The sequence below is a fragment of the Humulus lupulus genome, chromosome 4 (assembly GCF_963169125.1).
Source record: "Humulus lupulus chromosome 4, drHumLupu1.1, whole genome shotgun sequence".
Lineage (NCBI taxonomy): Eukaryota > Viridiplantae > Streptophyta > Magnoliopsida > Rosales > Cannabaceae > Humulus > Humulus lupulus.
In genome coordinates, this window is record NC_084796.1 from 5756717 (window position 1) to 5778686 (window position 21970).

General features: G+C 35.3%; 1 protein-coding gene across 5 annotated transcripts; it reads left to right on the top strand.

Moving 5' to 3' along the window:
- The first annotated feature begins 14447 nt into the window (after nt 1-14447).
- On the top strand, nt 14448-21794 carry LOC133829802 (putative disease resistance protein RGA1). 5 transcript variants are annotated; one of them, XR_009891872.1, is made up of 5 exons: nt 14448-17726; nt 17869-17928; nt 18033-18067; nt 18152-18215; nt 21668-21794. XR_009891872.1 is itself a non-coding variant. In XM_062259597.1 (2 exons), exon 1 carries the CDS (start codon nt 14557-14559, stop codon nt 17701-17703), a length of 3147 nt encoding a protein of 1048 aa, XP_062115581.1. In that variant the 5' UTR covers nt 14448-14556; the 3' UTR covers nt 17704-17726; nt 17869-18026. The 5 variants fall into 5 exon arrangements, 1 of the variants encoding a protein (XP_062115581.1); XR_009891871.1 differs by lacking the exon at nt 21668-21794 and adding an exon at nt 20346-21557; XR_009891873.1 differs by lacking the exons at nt 18152-18215; nt 21668-21794 and adding an exon at nt 20346-21557.
- The last annotated feature ends 176 nt before the right edge of the window (nt 21795-21970 follow it).

A 21970-nucleotide genomic window follows, 5' to 3' on the forward strand; every position in this document is an offset into this window, starting at 1 on the left:
TTCTATGTGAAGAAGTACTTTAAACTTTTGTGGTCCGTATAAATCTCGCACCGTTCTAAGTAAAAATAATGGCGCCAGATTTTCAACGCAAAGACCACCGCTGCCAACTCCATATCATGCATTGGATAGCATTGCTTGTACTCCTTTAGCTGCCGTGAGGCGTAGGCTATCACCTTATCATTCTGCATCAGCACGCAACCCAACCCTTGCTTCAATGCATCCCAGTAGACTACGAACTTATCGTTGGGTGTCGGTACACAGAGTACTGGTGCTGAGCACAACTTGTCCTTAAGCAACTGGAAGCTTTCTTCACATCTATCACTCCAGTTGAATCTTTGTTATTTCCGGGTTAGGTTGGTGAATGGAGTGGCTATCTTAGAAAAGCCCTCTACGAACCTCCTATAATAACCTGCTAATCCCAGAAAGCTCCTTACTTCGGATGCGTTCTTTGGTCTTGACCAATCCTTTACGGCCTCAACTTTAGATGGGTCTACAACAATCCCGTCCTTGGATACTATATGGCTTAGAAATACTACTTGTGAAAGCTGAAATTCGCACTTCTTGAACTTGGCGTAAAGCTGATGCTCCTTTAGTCGTAGCAAGATTAACCTTAAATGTTTCTCGTGCTCGACTTTATCCTTTGAGTACACCAAGATGTCGTCGATGAAAACTACGATGAATTCATCCAAGTAGTCCTTAAAGACCCTATTCATTAAATCCATAAACGCGGCTGAAGCGTTGGTAAGACCAAAAGACATAACTAGAAACTCATAATGTCCATAACGAGTTCTAAAAGACGTCTTGGGAATATCCTCTTCCTGTACCTTGAGCTGGTGATTCCCGGACCGTAGATCAATCTAAAAAAAATGGTTACCCCTCGGAGTTGATCAAACAAGTCGTCAATTCGAGGTAGCGGGTACTTATTTTTATTTGTCACCTTATTCAACTTGCGATAATCTATACATATCTGCATGCTTCCATCCTTCTTCTTCACAAATAGTACCGGTGCTCCCCATAGCGAATGACTCGTTCTAATGAAACCCAAGTCTAAGAGTTCTTCTAACTACATCTTTAACTCATTGAGTTCGGTAGCAGCCAGCCGGTATGGTGCCTTGGAAGTAGCACCAGTACTAATTCAATTGTGAAGTCCATTTCCCGCGTCAGCGACTATCCTAGCAAGTCGTCAGGAATACCTCTGGAAATTCCCTTACAATATGTACATCTCCGACCTTTAGTGGTGTTCCCTAAACTACATCCGTAACGCTAGCTAAGAATGTGTGACATCCTTTTTCTATCATCCTCTAAGCTTTGAAAGATGAAATAAGCGACGTATGTAGTCCTAAAACTTTTCCCATATAGCATCGTTTCTGACTGTCAGGAGTCTCGAACATCACTTGCTTACGTCTGCTATCGATGGTTACGCCATGCCTTGCTAGCCAGTCCATTCCTAATATCACGATGAAATCTTAATCTCCAGTTCTATCAGGTCTCCTTCTAATTCTTACGTCCTCAATTTTGATCGGTATGCCTTGTACTATCCTTGATGATAGGACTATTTTACCCGATGGCAACTATGTCACAAACCTAGTTCTACAAGGTTTGTCTAATTTCTCTATCATTCCTAACGAGATATACAAGTATTTTGTTCTCGAATCAAACAATACTAGAACATATACTATCGAGGATTGGAATCTGACTTGTAACTGCTTGTTACTAGCATTGGCTCCTCCCTGGGTCAAGGCAAAGACTTTGGTCTAGAACCATCGTTTAATCCCTTTTCTCCTTCTACTTGAGCTGTGGACATTCCGTCTTCGATGACTTTCCTAATCACAGTTGAAGCATCCCTTGATGTTTGCATGACATTCCCCAAGATGTTTCTTTTGGCCCTTAGAGAATTGCAGGTATTCTACATAACCCGACTTATTGCCTCCATTGTTTGTCTGTGCTCTTTTATCACCATTGGGCCGCTTATCATCTGGATGCCTTCTCTTCTTACCATTACTATAACTATTGCTATGTTGACGGCTGTTGTCGTGGTTGTTTCGACCATTCTAAGGTTAACCCTGTTGTTTAGGCTCAGGCCTACTAGCCTTCTCCCTACTAACATTCGCCTGAAGCCTTTCTACTTCTATTGTCATTTCTAGAACATTGACATAGGTAGTATTTCCCAGGTTTGCTAGCTTAACCCCTAATTCAATCTTTGGTCTAAGTCCTCTAACGAACTTGGTCACCCTCATAAAGTCAGTTGGAACCAACTCTGGTGCAAACTTGGCTAATCTGTTGAACTGCCGAGCATATTCTACTACCGTTAAGTTGCCCTGCTTCAAACTAGCGAACTGCTCGACCCTTGTAGCGATGACTGCCGAGTTGTAATACTTCTTGTGGAACAACTCCACAAATCTTGTCCATATCATGGTGGTGACATCGTTAGTCTGCTGAACTAAGTCCCACCATATTCTAGCATCCTTCTTAAGCAGAGACGAAATGTAGGATATACGATCCGCGTTGCCGAGATTCATATGCGCTAGGATTGGCTCTACATTTCTGAGCCATTCTTCTGCCTTAAAGGGTTCTGTTGTCCCTTCAAATTTTGGAGCGTGTTGCTTACGAAACCGCTCATAGATTGGCTCCATGTGTTGAGCTGGGTATGGCGCATAGTTCGCCATTGGCCATCCCCCATAAGGACCTAATTGATGGGGTACTTGAGCCATCTACTAAGGTTATGGTTGCGGCTGAGGTGGAGGCTGAGTCTGAGTCTGTTGTCGTTGTTGTTGTAGTAATTCCTCCACTTGCTATCGTAGTCTTGCAATTTCTGCAGTGTTGTCAACCGACGGCGGCGGCACTCTCTCTTTAGCAGCAGCATTGGTTGCACGTCTTCCCCTTCTGCGAACTGGAGGGGCTTCATAAGTTTCAGGAGCAACGCTTGAGGCATTGGCGTTGTTGTGAGCAGATCTTCTGAACGACATCTTCCGCAAAAGTTCTAACAGTCGAGAACATGTTAGAACTTACCCTATTAGGCTCTAAGGCAAAACTTAATCTAAGCAAACATAACTCGGACCTATTAATTATGATTTCTTATGAAAAAAAAAATTATGTAAGCCTTCTTTATAATTAGGGTGTGTTTCTAAACTTAGAAAAATAAGTCATCTTTATAATTTATTAAGTCTGTTTCTAATCATCCTATATGACTTAATTCTCAGGCTCGAAACTCATCGTTGTTCCAAAGTTAACCATATTGAGGGAGGGCTGGGATCAGTAAAATCGTTCCCACTACTATGGCCCCCTAAACTCTCAATATAGAACCCGGTCCATTGATTTGTATCCACCCTCACCGAACTTGGTCATTATTTATTAAATTTATTATTTATTATGATTGTAAAAAAAAAATCAAACTCATACATGTCATTAAAAAATAACGATGATATTTATTTGGAAAAAAAAGTTTTCACTATATACAATCATAAATTCAAAGATAATAAATAAAATAAATAACGAAAAAAATAAACTAATTTACAAATATTATTAACTGAAAACATAAGGACTAAAACATTAACTAAACACATAATCAAAACAACTAAAACATAAACACTTACATTGGCGGTTAGATTCAGAGCTTTGAGTGTGTGTATCGAGGAGAACTTCATGCGAATGGACCGTTTGCTCTGATACCAACTGTAACGACCCAACTATTCTAGACTTTGGACCATTAATGACTACTATACTAATCTTAAGAAAATGTACATATGAAATAACCATAAATTTATTTAAAAACTGTAAAGTAAAGGTTAAATACATAAAAATTCATTTAGGATATGAGATCTCATTGTTTTGAAAACAAAACATAACTTAAATAAATTGGTTACAAAATTAAGTGCGGAAAAATAATACATAGAAATCATAACTAAAAGACTTAAAAACTTCATCCTCGAATAGAACGCGCAATCCACTGATTCCATCCTGCCTCAATACACATCCTCAAACTGCCAAGAATCTTTCTGCCGCCATAACTATTTCCTGCACATATAAACATAAAGGAATGAGCCTAATGCCCAGCAAGGAAAAACTACTAACCACATAAACATACACATAAAATCATATCATAACATATGCTAAAAACATATCATAACATATACTATATAAGACTATACTAATAATGGCCATTATGACATGTGATAAACCATCTACGTCCCCTGTCTAATATTTGAGGTAGGTTAGATCACATGTAGTGTACCATCTACGTCCCCTATCTAATATTTGAGGTAGGGTAAATCATAACATAACATATAAAAACATAAACTTATCATAACATATTAAACATAACATAACATAAAAACATAACATATCATACAAACATACAAGATCTAGCCTATTTTCCTTACCAAAATACCGGGATATGAGAACAGTTTTGGGACTTTGGAACACTCCTAAAAACCATAAATGGAAGGGTGAGTATACTAAAGAGAATGAGATGAAAAGAATGGAAGAACTATACCATTAAGAATATACTTACCAAAAACCTTATGTTCAAGAACTTAGATTTCCTATCCAAGAATAAAGAATAAAGTTAGGGGCTGAGTATAAAACTATAAGAACTTGAAGAAAATAATACCAAATGAACTAGAGTTTTGGAATACCTTGAATGTTTTATGACCAATCTAAACCTTGAACCGAAATGTGTTATAAACCTTACTTCCCAAGTGTTTGGTAAGCTTAAAAATGATTAAGCTTATAATCCCCAACCCAAGTGTTTACACTCTCACAATAACCTAGCAACTTGCAGCCTCTGAACTTAGCTTGGTGAATGAATGAAAAATGCTTGGTGCTAGGTCCTATTTATAGAGTTCTAGGAATAAAAATCTTCAAATTATAATCCAAATTTAAATTTAAATTTAAAATAGAATCCTAAGGAATAAAAATCTTCTAACTTTCTAAATCCCGTAACTCTAAACTAACCTAGAGTAAAATCAACATATCTGGAGCTGTAGGACTCCAATTTAGAATATCTTTATACCGTTAGAAATCTAATTAAATTATCTACAACTTTTTAGAAATACTATTTTTCGAAATTCATAACATAACTGGGTCAAAAATAGGTCAGAAATTACAGTACCCTAAAGTCACGAAAAATCTATTTAATTATCTAAATCACAAAAATCTAATAAAATATCTAAATCACAAATAAATAAAATTGTGAGTCTAAATATCTAAATAAATATCATGCTCCTAACAGATTCTGGTGAAAACTAAGTCTTATAATTCCCTTATTAAAATAATGACTCCTTAATAATCATGCATATGACAAGTGTCATAATCCTATAGGCTCTATCTAAACCTTAGGTTATAATAATCATCATATTAATAACCAGCAATATTAGTCAAACCTTATGTTATAATTAATATTCTTAAACTATAGGTTAAACTTATAAAATCCATAACTATTGCTAGGAGTTTCCAACTAAGTCCCGGCTTGAACCAAAATCCACAGTAATGAACATACTATAACTAATACTAGCTATTACTACTACTACTACTACTATCTAACTAGCTAAGTAAATTCTGGGACTCTACAATCTATAACGGTTTTTAATGATTTTCGGACGACCACACTAGGAGCACTACTCTCTGTGATTGTCTATTATGTTATAACGAAATTGTTCTTAGGTCTTCCTAGAGCCTAAAACATAATGTCTAGTGAACCATATAATTTTATATAATTAGGGAGTAGCCACAGCATCTTTAATTATATAAAGTTATATATTAATTTGAAAGGATCACATAATGGACATAAATTGTGATTGATTATATAGATATAATAATTTTACCCCACAGGGATTTTATTATATTTATATAATTATTAGAATAATATATTAAATTAATTTTCTTAATTTACCCATAGGAGTTGTGATAATTAATTTAATAGTTTTATCATAAATTTTAATTTAGATAGAAGAACCAAACATTAATTATCCCAAATAATTCGTTTGAATAATCTATCATCCTATACATCAAATTTTATTAAATTAAAAATTTAGCCCACAGGCAATTTTTGTGTAATAAAATTTCATCATTCAGCATGTAATACATTGGTAAAACATGACTTCATTAAGCCTCAATCTTTAAAAATCTAAGTTTGTAATCCTATTCATGCAGCTTATTCATCCTCCTCTAATTTCGCTGAAATCCTTACCGAAATTCCTGAGCTTAGGGGTGATAATTTCAAAATCTTGAAGGAACGAGTTCTTCTTCACTTAGGTTGCGCCAACATGGACTACGCAATAAGGAAGGATGAACTTGCTGCAACCACTGCGACTAGCACTACTGCTGAGATCGCACTATATGAAAAATGGGAGCGATCCTATCGCCTCAGCATCATGTTCATCATGTCTAAAATCCCTCTGGGAATGCGTGGATCGGTGGAGCAACCTGAGAAAGTCAAAGACTTTATCAAATTGATCAATGAACAGTTCGACACTTCAGACAAACCACTTTACAACAACCTCATCCACCAGTTCTCATCCACAAAGCTCACTGGTGTCAAAGGAGCTAGAGAACATATCTCAAAGATGAGGGACATTTCTGCTCAACTGAAGAAGTTCGATGTAGTCATTCTTGAAACCTTCCTGGTCCACTACATCCTTAACAATCTTCTACCTCAATACGGGCCTTTCAAAATTTCCTACAACACACATAAGGACAAATGGAGTATCAATGAACTGATAACCATGTGTGCTCAAGAAGAAGCAAGGCTCCTACAGGAACAAGGTGAAAGTGCTCACATGGTCACCCAAGGAAAGAAACGTGAATCATCCAAGAAGGACAAGGGGGAAAATAAAGTGTCTCCCCAAGGCGAAATAAATAAGGATTCCATCAGGTGTTTTTTCTGCAAAAAGAAGGGACATGCGAAAAAGGAATGCGCCAAGTTCAAGAAATGGATGGACGACAAAGGTAATCTAATTTCATTCTTACGTTATGAATCTAATATGGCTAATGTTAATATTAACACATGGTGGATTGATTCTGAATCAACAATTCACATTTCAAATTCCTTGCATGGTTTACAAAACCTAAGGAAGCCAGTGGGAAGTGAGCAAAACATCTTATCTGGAAACAAGATGGGCTCACATGTGGAGGCTATTGGAACGTGTCATTTAGTTTTAAGTAGCGGTTTTGTTTTAAAGTTAGAAAAGACCTTTTATGTACCAAGTTTCTCTAGAAACTTGATTTCCATTTCAAGATTTGTACCTTTTGGTTTTTCCTTTACATTTTCAGACAAATATTTTAATTTATATACTAAATCTGAATGTGTTGGAAATTGTATTTTGTCTTATGGTCTTTACTGCCATAATTTACAAAACAATATCGCTTATAATAATGTGCATGTTCAAGCTGGCAATAAACGATGTGTTATGAATGAGAATTCCTCTACATTATGGCACCAGAGATTGTGACATATCTCCATTTATAGAATTAGAAGGTTAGTGAAAGATGGGGTACTCAATACCTTAGATTTTACTGATTTTGATACTTGTGTGGATTGCATTAAGGGAAAGCATACCTCCAAGTCTAAGAAAAGTAGCGTCCATAGGAGTTCCAACCTATCAAAAATCATACATACTGATATATGTAGTCCAGACATGGACTCATATGGTCATAAACACTTCATCTCTTTCATAGATGATTATTCACGCTACATGTATATCTACTTACTTCAAAATAAAAGCGAAGTGCTAGATGTCTTTCAGATATTTAAAGCTGAAGTAGAAAAACAATGCAACAAGCAAATTAAGATAGTGAGATCATATAGAGGTGGAGAATATTATGGTAGATACACTGAAGATGGACAAGCATCTGGTCCTTTTGCAAAGTTTCTTCAAGAAAATGGGATTGTTGCCTAATATACCATGCCCGGTACACCTGAGCAAAATGGTGTTGCAGAAAGGAAAAACCGAACATTGATGGACATGGTGTGGAATATGCTTAGCAGCAACCCCAATCTTCCTAAATCATTGTGGAGTGAAGCTCTAAAGACATCTGTGTACATATTAAACCGAGTTCCAACCAAGGCAGTCTCAAAAACTCATTTTGAATTATGGAAAGGTTGGAAACCGAGTTTGCAACATGTACGCATTTGGGGATGCCCGTCTGAAGTTAGGGTATACAATCTACAATAAAAGAAACTAGACCCAAGGACCATAAGTGGATACTTTATTGGATACGTTAAAAGGACTAAAGGTTACAAGTTTTATTATCCATCTCATAGCACTAGGATTGTGGAATCAAGGAATGCAAAATTTCTTGAAAATGCCTTGATTAGTGGGAGTGATCAATCCAAGGACTTAGGTTCTGATAAATATCATTCAGAACCCTCCACCTCGAGAGCAAGATTGATTGTGGTTGATAACACTCCTGTAGTCCAAATGGATGTTGAACCACCACAACCAATTGTTGAAGATCCACAAGTCAATGATGAAGTTCAAATGGATCAAGTTGTTCAAGAGTTACCTATAATTGTTGAACAACAAGTTGAACCACCTGCTCCCCAAGAGCCTGCTGGTGTAGCCTTAAGAAGATTCACTAAGACAACAAAATCGACAATACCTAGTGACTATATTGTGTATTTGCAAGAATCTGACTACAATATTGGAGCCGAAAATGATCCAGAAACGTTTTCACAAGCTATGAATAGCAAAGAATCGAAACTGCGGTACAATGCCATGAATGAAGAAATGAATTCTATGAAGAGCAACAGAGTCTGGGATCTTGTTGAGTTGCCTAATGGGGCGATAGCTATTGGGTGTAAATGGGTCTTCAAATTAAAGAAATACTCATTAGGCAACATTGAGAGACACAAAGCGAGACTCGTTGCTAAGGGATTCACTAAAAAAGAAGGAATTGACTACACAAAGACCTTTTCTCCGGTATCTAAGAAAGATTCCCTCAGAGCTATCCTAGCATTAGTTGCTCGTTTCGATTTAGAGTTGCAGCAGATGGATGTGAAAACTGCCTTCCTAAACGGTGACCTAGAGGATGAGGTATACATGAAACAACTAGAAGGATTCTCCTCTAGTGATGGTGAGCATTTGGTGTGCAAGCTTAAGAAGTCCATCTCTGGTTTAAAACAAGCGTCTCGCCAATGGTATTTAAAACTCCATGATGTCATCTCTTCTTTTGGATTTGAAGAGAATGTCATGGATCAATGTATATACCAGAATGTCAGTGGGAGTAAGATTTGTTTTCTTATTTTATATGTGGACGATATTCTTCTTCCAACAAATGATAAGGGCATGCTACATGAGGTGAAACAATTTATCTCAAAGAACTTTGAGATGAAGGATATAGGTGATGCGTCTTATGTCATTGGCATTAAGATCCATCGAGATAGATTGAAATGTATCTTAGGTCTAGCTCAAGAAACCTACATTAACAAAGTTTTAGAGAGATTTCAGATGAAAGATTGTTCACCAAGTGTCGCTCCTATTATTAAGGGTGATAAATTAAATTTGAGCCAGTGTCCAGAGAATGATTTTGAAAAGGAAGAAATGAAGAACATCCCATATGCTTCTGCTGTCAGAAGTTTAATGTATGCTCAGGTGTGCACAAGACCCAACATTGCCTTTGCAGTCGGAATGCTAGGAAGATTTCAGAGTAACCCGGGGTTAGACCACTGGAAAGCTACAAAGAAAGTTATGAGGTATCTTCAGGGTACTAAGGATTACAAACTCATGTTCAAACAAACCGACAACCTGGAAGTAGTTGGCTACTCAGATTCAGACTTTGCTGGTTGTACTGATTCACGTAAATCAACCTCTGGTTACGTGTTTATGTTTGTCGGTGGAGCTACATCATGGAGAAGTAACAAACAAACCTTGACTGTTACTTCTACTATGGAAGCCAAGTTCGTTTCATGTTTTGAGGATACATCGCATGGTGTATGGCTAAAGAGTTTCATTTAGGCCTTAGAGTTGTAGATTCCATATATAGGCCATTGAGGATGTTCTGTGATAATTCATTTGCTGTATTCATGGCTAAGAACAACAAAAGTGGTAGTCGAAGCAAGCACATCGACATAAAGTACTTAGCCGTGAGAGAATGTGTTAAATAAAATAAAGTGGTCATTCAACGCATTAGCACTGAATTGATGATTGCTGATCCTATGACGAAAGGCTTGCCACCTCATAAATTCAAGGATCATGTAGTGAACATAAGACTTGGTTCTCTTATGTAAATTTATTGTACAAACTGAAGTTATTATCAATGAAACTCTTATTTTGATGTTTTATCATATTTATGCGCATTTTAATTTTATTTGAGAAAAATTTATCTTCATAGGACCTAAATAAACAGAGGGTTTATTCGTTTAAGTACATAGCCACATAAAGTACATTGTTATGTAATAAATACATTGTAATACATAGAAGATAATACTCGCCATGAAAGGAGGACCTATCGCAATGATTCATGCGTTTATTATCTAATAGGGATAATCGTTGAGATTGAGTTATACATTAATTAAATGTTGACCAAGTGTGAGAATGTTGAAATATTTTATAATGATATATATTAAAAATCATTTTGTTATAACTAATTGATTTTTTTTATTCATTTAATATATCAAAATTAATGGTTAACATTTATATGTTAAACCCAATTTGAATTTCTTAACTAAATAGAAGAAATATCTCAATTAAGTTGAGAGAATATCTCAAGCTCTGTAATTGTGGCAGATGACTCTGATGGTAGTTCTCACTCTATAAATATAGAGTATCGGTCCCCAAACTTACTACTCATTCTGACTTTCAGTAACTTCATCTAAAGAGTTAGTAAGAGCTTCGAAGCCCGTATACTCGTTCTAATTTCTCTTATTTTCTTTTGTAGATCTAAAGTTTATAGATCGAGATTATCAATACCAATGGCTGGAAGTACATATATTCGATCATCTCTTCATATATGTTCAATCTATATATTAATTCTGCATATATGTATAGAATTGTTCATATACCTATATTTCATTTTTAATCTAACAAATTTTTGATTATTTTTCATAGTGTTGCTATTTTGCTCGCGCCCAACATTACACGAGTTTACACTCATAATTACTCATCCATAAATCCAATAAGAGTAATGATATTTAAGGTGGGTCCTACTAACTAAAAATGATTTGTCACACAAGTATGTGTAATGTTTGGGTGTAATTTGTGTGTGCACATATCATTACTCATCCATAAATAGTAATGATATATACACACACAAATTATATCCAAACATTACACACTTAAGGGACAACTTTTTTCAACTAACCACATTTATTTAACATGGTTCTCACTAAGTAAAAGTGACTTGCCACATAAGTGTGTGTAATGTTTGGATATAATTTGTGTGTGCACATATCATTACTCATATTCATAATACTTATTAAATTCAAATACACGGATTCGATATTAAATTCCTTCACTAGAACCCTAAGCAATTCTCTATTGTAGGCCTAGAAAATAGATTTTTAAAATTATTCAAATTTTTTTAAAAAAAATAGTATAATGTCTCCTATACTATACACTATTATATAAAAAAAATATATTAAATTATAAAATTTCAAAAATAGAAATAAAAAATAACCATATATTATTGAGAATCTACTACTTTTACTGTCACTGTTCCGAAGAGAAGCGATGCAGCTTTACACCTACTCCAAAGGTCCAAACCCAAAAATTTCACATTTGTATAATCTAAGTTTCAGATTATTTTATTTTATTTTATCAACAACTTGAATTATTATTTTATCTTGCTGACAACCCTCCACTAAATTTTTATTTTATTTTATCAACAACTTACCCACATTATAGCTAACCATTTTTTTTTAAATTATTATTCTTGTAGTTATGTCCTAACCATATATCACACACTACAAATTAATTATTTTTATAATGATTATTTAACTAATTTTTATGTCATATATTTAAAGTATGAGAAAAAAAAATTATTCTTTTATTAATTTTTTTAACTTATCCTTTTGTACTATTGTGGATCGGTATATATTATAAAAGAAAACGATATATATCTGTAGATTCAAAGAATATGAGAACCTTTATATATGAATGAGTAAATAAATTTAAAATAAGTAAAAAAAATATTGATATAATTATCTAAAGAATTTACATATTTTAAAAAGGGATTTTGACAAAATTTGTTTTGAGGAGAGCATATTTTTATTTTTGAAAATAAGAATGTTTATATAAATTAAGAGACAAATTCTCTACCCAATTTACAATCACTTATGAGCATATGTATATATATATTCATACTAGGTAGAACAAGGTGCAATATACGTTTGATTAGTTTTAAAGTTGTAAACATTATTTATAATTTTAATAAAAATTGTGATTCACAAATTAAAAAATATATATATAATAGAATAAATTATAGTTTTATAGTATATGTAAATATTTATATCAATAATCTCTAGATATATGACATTTAAACACAACATTGACATAGATATTGTTTACCCAAAAACGGACTACCTGATGACGTGACAGAACTGGTATACACGTGGCAGAATTGATCTACACGTGGAGTGCACTGTGTGAGAATGTGAATCTAAATCTCTGGTTCAAATTTTAAGGGGTAAAGTTAATAATTTGTGTGAGCCCCACATGTATTTCAATGGTAAAGTGAACCATTTTGTACACAAGAGTTTAATATTACCTCCATCCTAAGTTCATCTACATTTTTCAAGATAACTCAACTACTCAAAACAAACACCCCTAAGTGTATCCTGCTCGGCCATCGACCAAAAAATTATTAGTTTATCAAGCATCATACTTATGGGCGACCAGCCTGGTCGCATACATTCACTTATTTCCTTCTGAAATGCCTGGTCGCATACATTCACTTATTTCCTTCTGAAATGTAATCTGGTAATTATGCATTCATTATAATTTCTCATATTATTTAGATACACAAATATTAATTGTAATTAAGGCCCATCGGCCCATGTAACCTTCTTGAGCCTATAAATAAGAATCAAATGACTCAAGGGGGAGATTTTCAGACCTTTGCTTTTGGAACATTTAGCTTGAGAACGCTGAGAGATTCTAAGAGAAAAAGAGTGTTGTTATCCATCACATTTGTATCCATATGAGAATTAGTGAAACTCGTGAACACTAGTCCATTGATCACTGTTCTTGGAATACTACATCAATGAGAATACTAAGTGGACGTAGGTCATTACCATCTCATTGGGACCGAACCACTCTAAATTGTTTGTGTCGTTTACCTTTTTTCGTCTTAATTTCCTCTTGTTTTCATCTCATTTTATATCGTATAACTGATTCCGTGTCGTTGACCAATCTGAGGGTCAACATAAATGTATATTTAGATGGCTACATAACATAAATATAAAATATAATAATATTTAAAAATGAATTAATAATATAAATAAAATAAGAATAGAAAAAATCATAGTCTAGAGAGTAGTATACATGCATTAACTATTTTTAGTTTATAATGTATCTCACAATGTCCATTGATGAATTTGATGAAGAAAAAGAGCTCAAATTACTTGATAAAAAACAAACTATCACTCAAATTTATAAAATAAAAAAGTGATATATATGTCTTTATTATTTTTAAATAAATATAATTTAATTATTTAAATTATCATAAAATATCTTAAAAATATTATATTATATTTTAATTAATTAATTTATTTTTGTTTATGTTTATGTTTGTTCTAATTTTTGAATTTAGTAGTGACAACAAAAAATTATATATTATATGTTTAATATAATATTAAGTTTAATTAAATTTTATTTAAATTATTAAATATATATTTTTATTATTTTAAATAATTATTATTATAAAATATCTCAAAAATATTATATTTTAATTTGTTTAATTATTTATTTATTTAATTTTGTTAAGTTTAAGTTATGTTTATAATATACTGTTAAATATAAAAATATTCTATTAAATATAAATATTTCATCAAAATTTAGAGAAAAAAAATCAAATCCAAAATCAGAATTTTCCTTTCCCTATATATAGCATATATATATATATATAAAAAAAAAAAAAGAGTTTATATTTTTTTGGCCTTATAATTTGTCATATTACTTGTTTGAACTATGTATTTTGATAAATTATTTTTTTAACTCTATATTTTGTAAAATAGTTAAAATAGAACCCTAAATTTAATTTTGATGAAGAAAAAATTGAATATAACAACATAATTTTTAAGCAGAATGATTTTATTTTATTCTGAATTGTTAGTTGGATAAATTATTTGTGATTTTAATTAAAAAAATATTCCCTAAAATGAAGTTAAATATTATATTTTAATTATTTTATAAAATATAGTGTTCAGACAGAAAATATATGTCCAAAAAAATATAAACCAAACAATAATCACAATTTTCATTTTAGTCCATTGACTGAGTGAGACATTCTCTTCGAAACCTTTTTTACGTCCCTTTCACATCAATCTCAAACTCAGAACGTATTATCTTATAACGTTAATCTCACCTTGCTCGAAACAAGAAAAGCAGTAGCTTTCTCGCAATGGCAGCAGGAAATCTCTCAGTCGTCGCAGGTCGGATCCTCGAATTGCTGAATTCGGAAGAGAAAGTAAAAGCCATGGAATCTCTCTCGGGCGCACACAAGGAGTTCATGCAGAGACTGAAGGATTCCATTTCAGAAATCGAGCCCGTTCTTCTTGATGCGGAAAAGAAGAGTCAACGCGATAACAACATCAAAGATTGGCTGATGGAGCTCGAACACGTCCTCTACAATGCCGAGAACTTGCTGTGCTTCTACACCCAGCAATTTGCCAAACAGGTACGCAGTGATTTCTTCGCATCATCTAAGCGCAAGAACATGCTTCAGGAATTAAATGAAGTTAGGGAGGCACTAGGTAGAATTGTAGATCAGAGAAAACTTTTCGATTTGGAAGTGGTGTGCGGTGAAGAAGTAGTCATCGGAAAAGATCATAGGTCAGAGAACCAGTCAGACCGACCCATAGAAGGCACTCTTAGGAACGAAGATATAACAAAAATCATTAGAATTTTGTTAGGTGCGGAAGATAGGGAGAAAATTGGGGTTCTTCCCGTAGTTGGTAGGGCAGGAACGGGGAAAACCAGGGTTGCAGAAGTTGTGTACGAGGATGAGGCCGTGAAAACTAATTTTGAACCTCGAATTTGGGTATTCGTTTCTGAAATCTTTGATGTTGAACTAATTCTGAGAAAAATACTTGCAAAATTAACTGGTAAAAACATAGAGGATCTTCCGAGTAACCAAAAGTCGCAAGACTCAATGCTTGCACAGTTATTATCTGGAAAGAAGTACTTTATGGTATTAGATGACGTGCATAAGACAGAGTCTAGACAATGGAGTTCTCTAATGGAGTCTTTAGAAGTTGGTGCATTAGGGAGTAAAATACTTGTGACTACTCCATCTAACAGGGTCGCAGACTTGGTTAAAGGCAGCCTCAAACCTTATCTGTTAAAAGATCTAAGCTTAGACAACTACTTGTTTTTATTTGGAAAATTTGCATTTGGAGATTGTAAGAAGAAGATTGAAGATCGGCCTCACCAGATACGCCTTGGGATGGAGATCGTAAGGAGGTGTGCTGGTCGTTCTCTTGTCATTAAGGCAATGGCAGCCATGTTACATTCAAGAAGTGTAGAGCAGTGGCGGCTCTTTTACAAGAATGAATTTTCCAAAATAGGGGAATATACAAATGATCATAATGAGATGCTGAGTTTACTGAAGCTGTGTTACGATCATCTCCCTTCACCTCTCAAACATTGTTTTGCTTTTTGTAGCTTGTTTCCAAAAGGTCAAGTGATGGTTGTCCAGACGCTGATAAAGTTGTGGATGGCTCAAGGTTTCATCATTGAAAAATCTGATAAATCTGCTGAGGATGTTGGTTATGAGTATGTTCAGATTTTAGTCGGGGGATACTTCTTTGAAGTAGTTGAAAGGGACGCTGCACAGCAAGTGACAAAATGCAAATTGCATAGATTCATGTATGATCTCGCAGTGTTGGTAACGGGCGGCCAATGCTTGTTATTATCATCAGCAGATAGTTATGATACCAGTAGAAGAACTTTGCATGTGTGCTTTGATTTTGACTTATCTTCTACTGAATTCATTGCAGCTCTTGATGTAAAAAAGACAAGAACGATTGTTTTGTCAGGTCAATCAAGACAGAGACAAGGAGGGAGATATGGAGGGATTCACGTTAACATAATTTTTGATAAAATATGTTCCAAATTCACATTTTTACTAGCACTGGACATGCATGATTCAGGGATTGAGATCGTGCCAGATTCTATTAGCAAGTTGAAGCTTTTGAAATATCTTGATCTTTCTGAAAATGAGGGCATCACAGAGCTTCCTAATTCTATCACTCGACTTTTGAATTTGCAAACATTGAGACTCTCCTCTTGTTTCAAGCTTAAGAAGTTGCCTGAAGATTTTAGTAATCTGACTAATTTAAGACATCTTGAGATTGATGGGTGTAATAATTTGACTAATCTTCCGAGAGGAATCGATCAAGTACATGATCTCGAGGCTTTATCACAACTTGTAGTAAGGGAAGACTCCTCCAAGTCCGATGGTGTGTTGAAAAAATTGCAAGAACTGAGCAAGCTGCCGATCAGAAATTTGAGACTTGTTTTAAGACATGAAAAATATGTCACTGGTTATTTGAAGGAAGTATCAAGAGGAATTCGATCCTTGTCATTAGAAACTGAAGGTTATAACGTGGAATCTGAATTCAAACAAACATGTCTAAACAGATACCTCAGTTCTGATCTTGAAGAATTGTCTATAAATGGATTCAGGGGTGTCTCGCTATTTTGTCCTTACTCGTATTTTCCTGGTAAGCTGGTGAAACTTTCATTGAGAAGATGTGCAAATTGCAAAAATTTACCAGCAGTTCAGTTATCTAGTCTCAAGGTATTGGTGCTAGATGATATTCCCAATCTAGAATACATTGCAGATTCTTATTCATCTTCTTCAACAACATGCTTTTCAACCCTGGAAGAACTCTGGCTCACGGAACTACCAAAGTTTAAGGGATGGTGGAACAATGAAGTCAACGGGTTGCCTTCATTCCGTGGTCTCTCTAAACTAGTTATTGAGGATTGCCCCAACTTGGCCTTCATGCCGCGATTCCCAAATCTGGAGAAAGGCCTAGTTCTGGATAGAATTAGCTGGAAGCTGTTTGAGCAGACCATGAACCAGAATGTAGCAGATCCATCATCATCAACTTCCCTGCCTCCTCTCTCCAATTTAAAGATTCTGTGTATTGTAGGCATTAAAGACTGCATAGCTGATCAAATTAGGTGGAAAACTCTAAAAAAACTACAATTCTTGAAATTCGATTGTCTTCCAACACTGAAGATTCTTCCAGATGATCTTAGAGAACTGACCGGCTTGCAAGAACTCCATATTTGGCGCTGTGTTATCAAGAAACTACCAGACTGGATCAATAAACTCCAAAGTCTTGAGAAACTTGTGATTCACGTGTGTCCCTTTTTGGAAGAATTACCTGAAGAAATCAGTAGCCTTCCTGTTTTGAAGACACTGGAGATTGAGGAATGTAACACACTATTGAGAAGATGCGAAGATAGAATAGGTGCAGATTGGTCCAAGATTGCTAAAATTCCCAAAAAGAAATTGGGTCTGATTTCCGGGAGATGATGTAGAGTCATTCCTTTTTTCAGGTACACTAGTCATACTCCTACTAATGAAGGATCAAAGCCCAATCTATCATTCTCCTCTTTTTTCCCTTTCACTGTTTTGATGCAATTGGAGAATTTAACAAGTGGTATTTTTTATTGTTGTTTTCCTTTCTTTGACATACAGAGCAAGGCACAATGATAGAGACATCTTTACAGAAAATATGTAGCAAGTGAAAATCTAATGGTAATGACCTTATTTTCTCATTTTGATTTGGGGCTCATTATTAATTTGCAGAACAAATTGGTGGAAAATTTTAGCTTATAGATTGGATCTTGTTTTATCCTCAGCTTCTTGGAAATGTGAACAACTCTAGAGTAAAGAGGTACTTATTTCTCCATTCCACTAACTTAACATTTTCATTGTAAATCTGGTAGATGAAGTGGTATATTGTGGTGTTTCATTGCAGAAGCAGAAAGGAAACTGGATAGAATTGGATGATAGTACTAGTGAATGCTAAGATTTGTTTAGAGGTATTTTCATTGTTCGTTAATTCTTTATAGATAATCTGTATGTATTCTTTATAGACAAGCTTATATGTATCTTTTAATCAATAAAAAAAGCATACAATCTGTATTGAAGCCACCAGTGACCACATTGCCTTGATGAATTTAGTCTCACTTCTTAATAGATAAGCCAGTTGAATGATTGCCCATATTATAATTTATTGGTACACAAAAAATGTGATTGTAGAAAACTATGGTTGGGCTTTTTTAGAATAGAGGACAGAACATGACTTTATGAGATGGTATTCAACCATCCCTGGTCGTTTTTATATCATATGTAATCCAAAAGTTTAGTAAGAGCTAACATCATATATAATAAAATCTTTCATCTAGAATTCTGAAATCTTACTTGCTGCAATAGTTTTGTTTTTATTAGAACCAATTTCTGACATTCAAAGTGATATAATTCTTTATTATCTTGAGAAAAAATTGTTAGGCCCGGAACAGTTATCACATATACTAGGCAATGAAAGAGCTAAAAGTTAGTTGTAGTTAGTTTTTTATGCTTAGTTGCATGACTTAGATTTAAAATATAAAGGGAAATTTGATAAATCATGCTTACATTAGCTTAATAATTAAAATTTGAACCAAAGTTAACCACCCTATGATACAAATGCTTATCTTTCATTTAATACCAAAAATACTCCTCTCATAACAAAATCCCATACCTTTCCTCTCTAAAATCTTGCAAAAAAGATACACATGGGTAAGTAATTTTCTTTGATTCTTGTTGTTGTTGGTTGTTTTTATGATTTAGATTGCTGTTTAGATGTTGGATCTGTAGTTTGTTGGTATTTTTTGCTGTTTTTTGGGTGAAAATCGTGGTCTGTGAAAATCTGCGTTTTTTTGGGTTCCTTGAATTTTTTTCTAAATGCCCGATAGTGTCCGATATAGGCCCGATGCAGGGACGATAGTTGTTGGGTTTCAAGGTTAGTGATGAGGTCCGATGGCCACCCGATGCTTGCTCGATATGTTTTGGTTACCCGATGGTCATTAAGGTTCGATGGCTACCCGATGGTTGCCCGATATTTATTTCATTCTACAAACCCTTTAAGTACGATAATGGATCGATACGAGTCCGATGCATGCCCGATAGTTGTTATTAAGTTAATGCAGACCTAGTCGTACGATTGTACACGATGGTACCCGATAAGTGCCCGATGCTTGCCCAATAGTACGATGGTACACGATTTTACCCGATGGTACACGATAGTGATAAAAAAACTTAATAAAAACCGTACCTTTCGGCTTTTCCCCTGCCCATTTCCCGTTCCCTCCCAAATCCCAACTCTTCACTCCCACAAAACCATCGAGCAACATAAGTACTCACACCCGACGCTTCTCTCTCCCTCACCCACCATCACCCGACGCTGCTCTCTCCCTCACCCGACGGTCAGAAAAACCCCCACCGGAGACGTAGAAAAACCAAGCCCCAACCCCCACTGGAGACGAAGAAAAACCAAGCCCCAACCCCCACCGGAGACGAAGAAAAACCAAGCTCCAACCCCTCACCGGAGAAGAAAAACCGACACCCCATTGCGCAAAAATGTCTAGGGTATGTGTTTTTTTAAATCTCTTCTCCATTAAAAAATGTTATAGTATGTATTGTTGAATTTGACTGTGTTAAATCTGACTGTGTGACATCTGATAAACCGTAAAATTTTGAAAAAAATTTCTGGGTTTTTTTAGAGGTACGATAAGGTACGATAGTGGGTCGATATGGGTACGATAGTATTTGTGTTTCTCATAACTTCAGGTTGAAGATGAGTGTACGATAGGGGTACGATAGTGGTTCGATGGTGGTACGATAGGTTGTGTTTTCTGATAACTTGAGGTTGAAGATGGAGGTACGATAGGGTACGATGTTGGGTACGATGTGTGCCCGATAGTGGGAACAAATTGTTGTGTATGTTATAATACGATGGTGTACGATGTGAGGTACGATTGTGCACGATAATGTTATAGTTCCAGTTTTCCATTGGTGTCCGATATGGTGCGATAGATTCCGATAGTTGCTCGATAGTATATTGCAGAATATAAAATTTGATGTTTTTTTTTGTTATTCTATTTAATTGGGTATTTATTTGTTTTATGCAGAACTTAAGACCTCCACAACTGATAGTTCCAGTAGAGGAACATTTTACGGGACGTATCACTTGGCGCGACAGTTGGTACTTTCCAAAGATTAAAGCAAAATTTATACAGTGTGGTTTATTGGATAGGGTGAAGGAATCCCCTTTCAAACAGTTCTTCATGGCGGAACCATTAAATTTTTCTGGTGCCTTAGTCCATCAATTGTTGTTGCACAAATTCAGAGGGGAGAAGACTGACGAAGTCCAGTTTTATATTGGGAAAAAAAGATGTAGATTTAGCCAATTGGAGTTCGCTTTAGTTACTGGTTTAAATTTTGAGGCCGGACCGTCTGAAGCTGAGATTAAAGCGAAGACCACTTCGGATCGGTTAATTCTTGAGTACTTCAATGGTCATTCCCAAGTGAGCATAGGGCAACTGCGCAGAACTTTTGAGAGTTGTCAAATAGTTGATGATGTGTACAAGATGAGTTTGTGCTTATTAGTTGAGGGTGTTTTGAAAGGTCGTGAGGAGAAGTTGATGGTTTGGACTGACATGCTGAAGATGGTAGACGACGTTGACTTCTTTTTCCAGTACCCGTGGGGGAAGATATCATACCAGAAGTTGTTACAAACTTGTCAAAAAGACTTTGTTGAAATGAAGAAGCATTTACAGAAGAAGATTGAGAAAGGAAAGACTCAAAAGGAGGCCAAGTACTCTATTTATGGGTATGCTGCAGCATTGCAGTATTGGGCTTTTGAGTCCATCATTGAGTTGGGTCAGGATCATGCTGTGAGATTGGGCCAAGGCATACCAAGAATGATCAACTGGCAGAGCAAGGAGAAAGTAGAGATACACAAAGAGCAACTTATTAAGTTGTTTGCCAAAAAGGTGAGCTTTTACTTTACTTTTGAATGTTCTATATTTTTTTCTAGATATGCAATTTTATGGGTACTGCACGATAGGAATACGATAGAGTACGATTTGAGTACGATTATGGGGTTATATTGTGGTTTTTTGTCAACTGTTTGAAAACTGACTAAGTGGTACGATTTGGTACGATGATGGTCCGATGGGGATACGATATGTATTCTTTGTTAATGTAGTAGTAGTGGTACGATATTGGTACGATGTTGTACGATGATGGTACGATAGTTAGCAAGCAATTCTCACTTACGGGTACGATATTGTTATGTTATGGGTACGATATGGGTACGATAATTGCATGATATGGGTACGATATGGGTACGATTGGGGTACGATAGTTTACCATTTTTCAGAGATGACAATTACTTATTTTTTATATTGTTTTACTTTCCAATCTAAATATGCATTGTTTTTTGTGGCAGTTGACAGTATACCCCTACCTGTGTGCCCGACCTGCTGAAGAACAGTATGTGAGGACCCTTACAGACAATGAAGCCCCATTGTATGTGGACATGGGGTTAGAGGAACTAGAGGTGGGTCCCGATGGACAGCCTACACAGGAAGCCTTACAGAGCCAGGCTGAAAAGCTTGCTGAAAAGTTAGCTGAGCAAGCAGAAGCAGCAAATATTTTTAAGGAGGTTCCACCAGCTCAACCTGAGGTTCCCCATCAACACCTCATGCCAGCACCTCCTCCCAAGCTGAGCAACCAGGCTACTCTATGATTT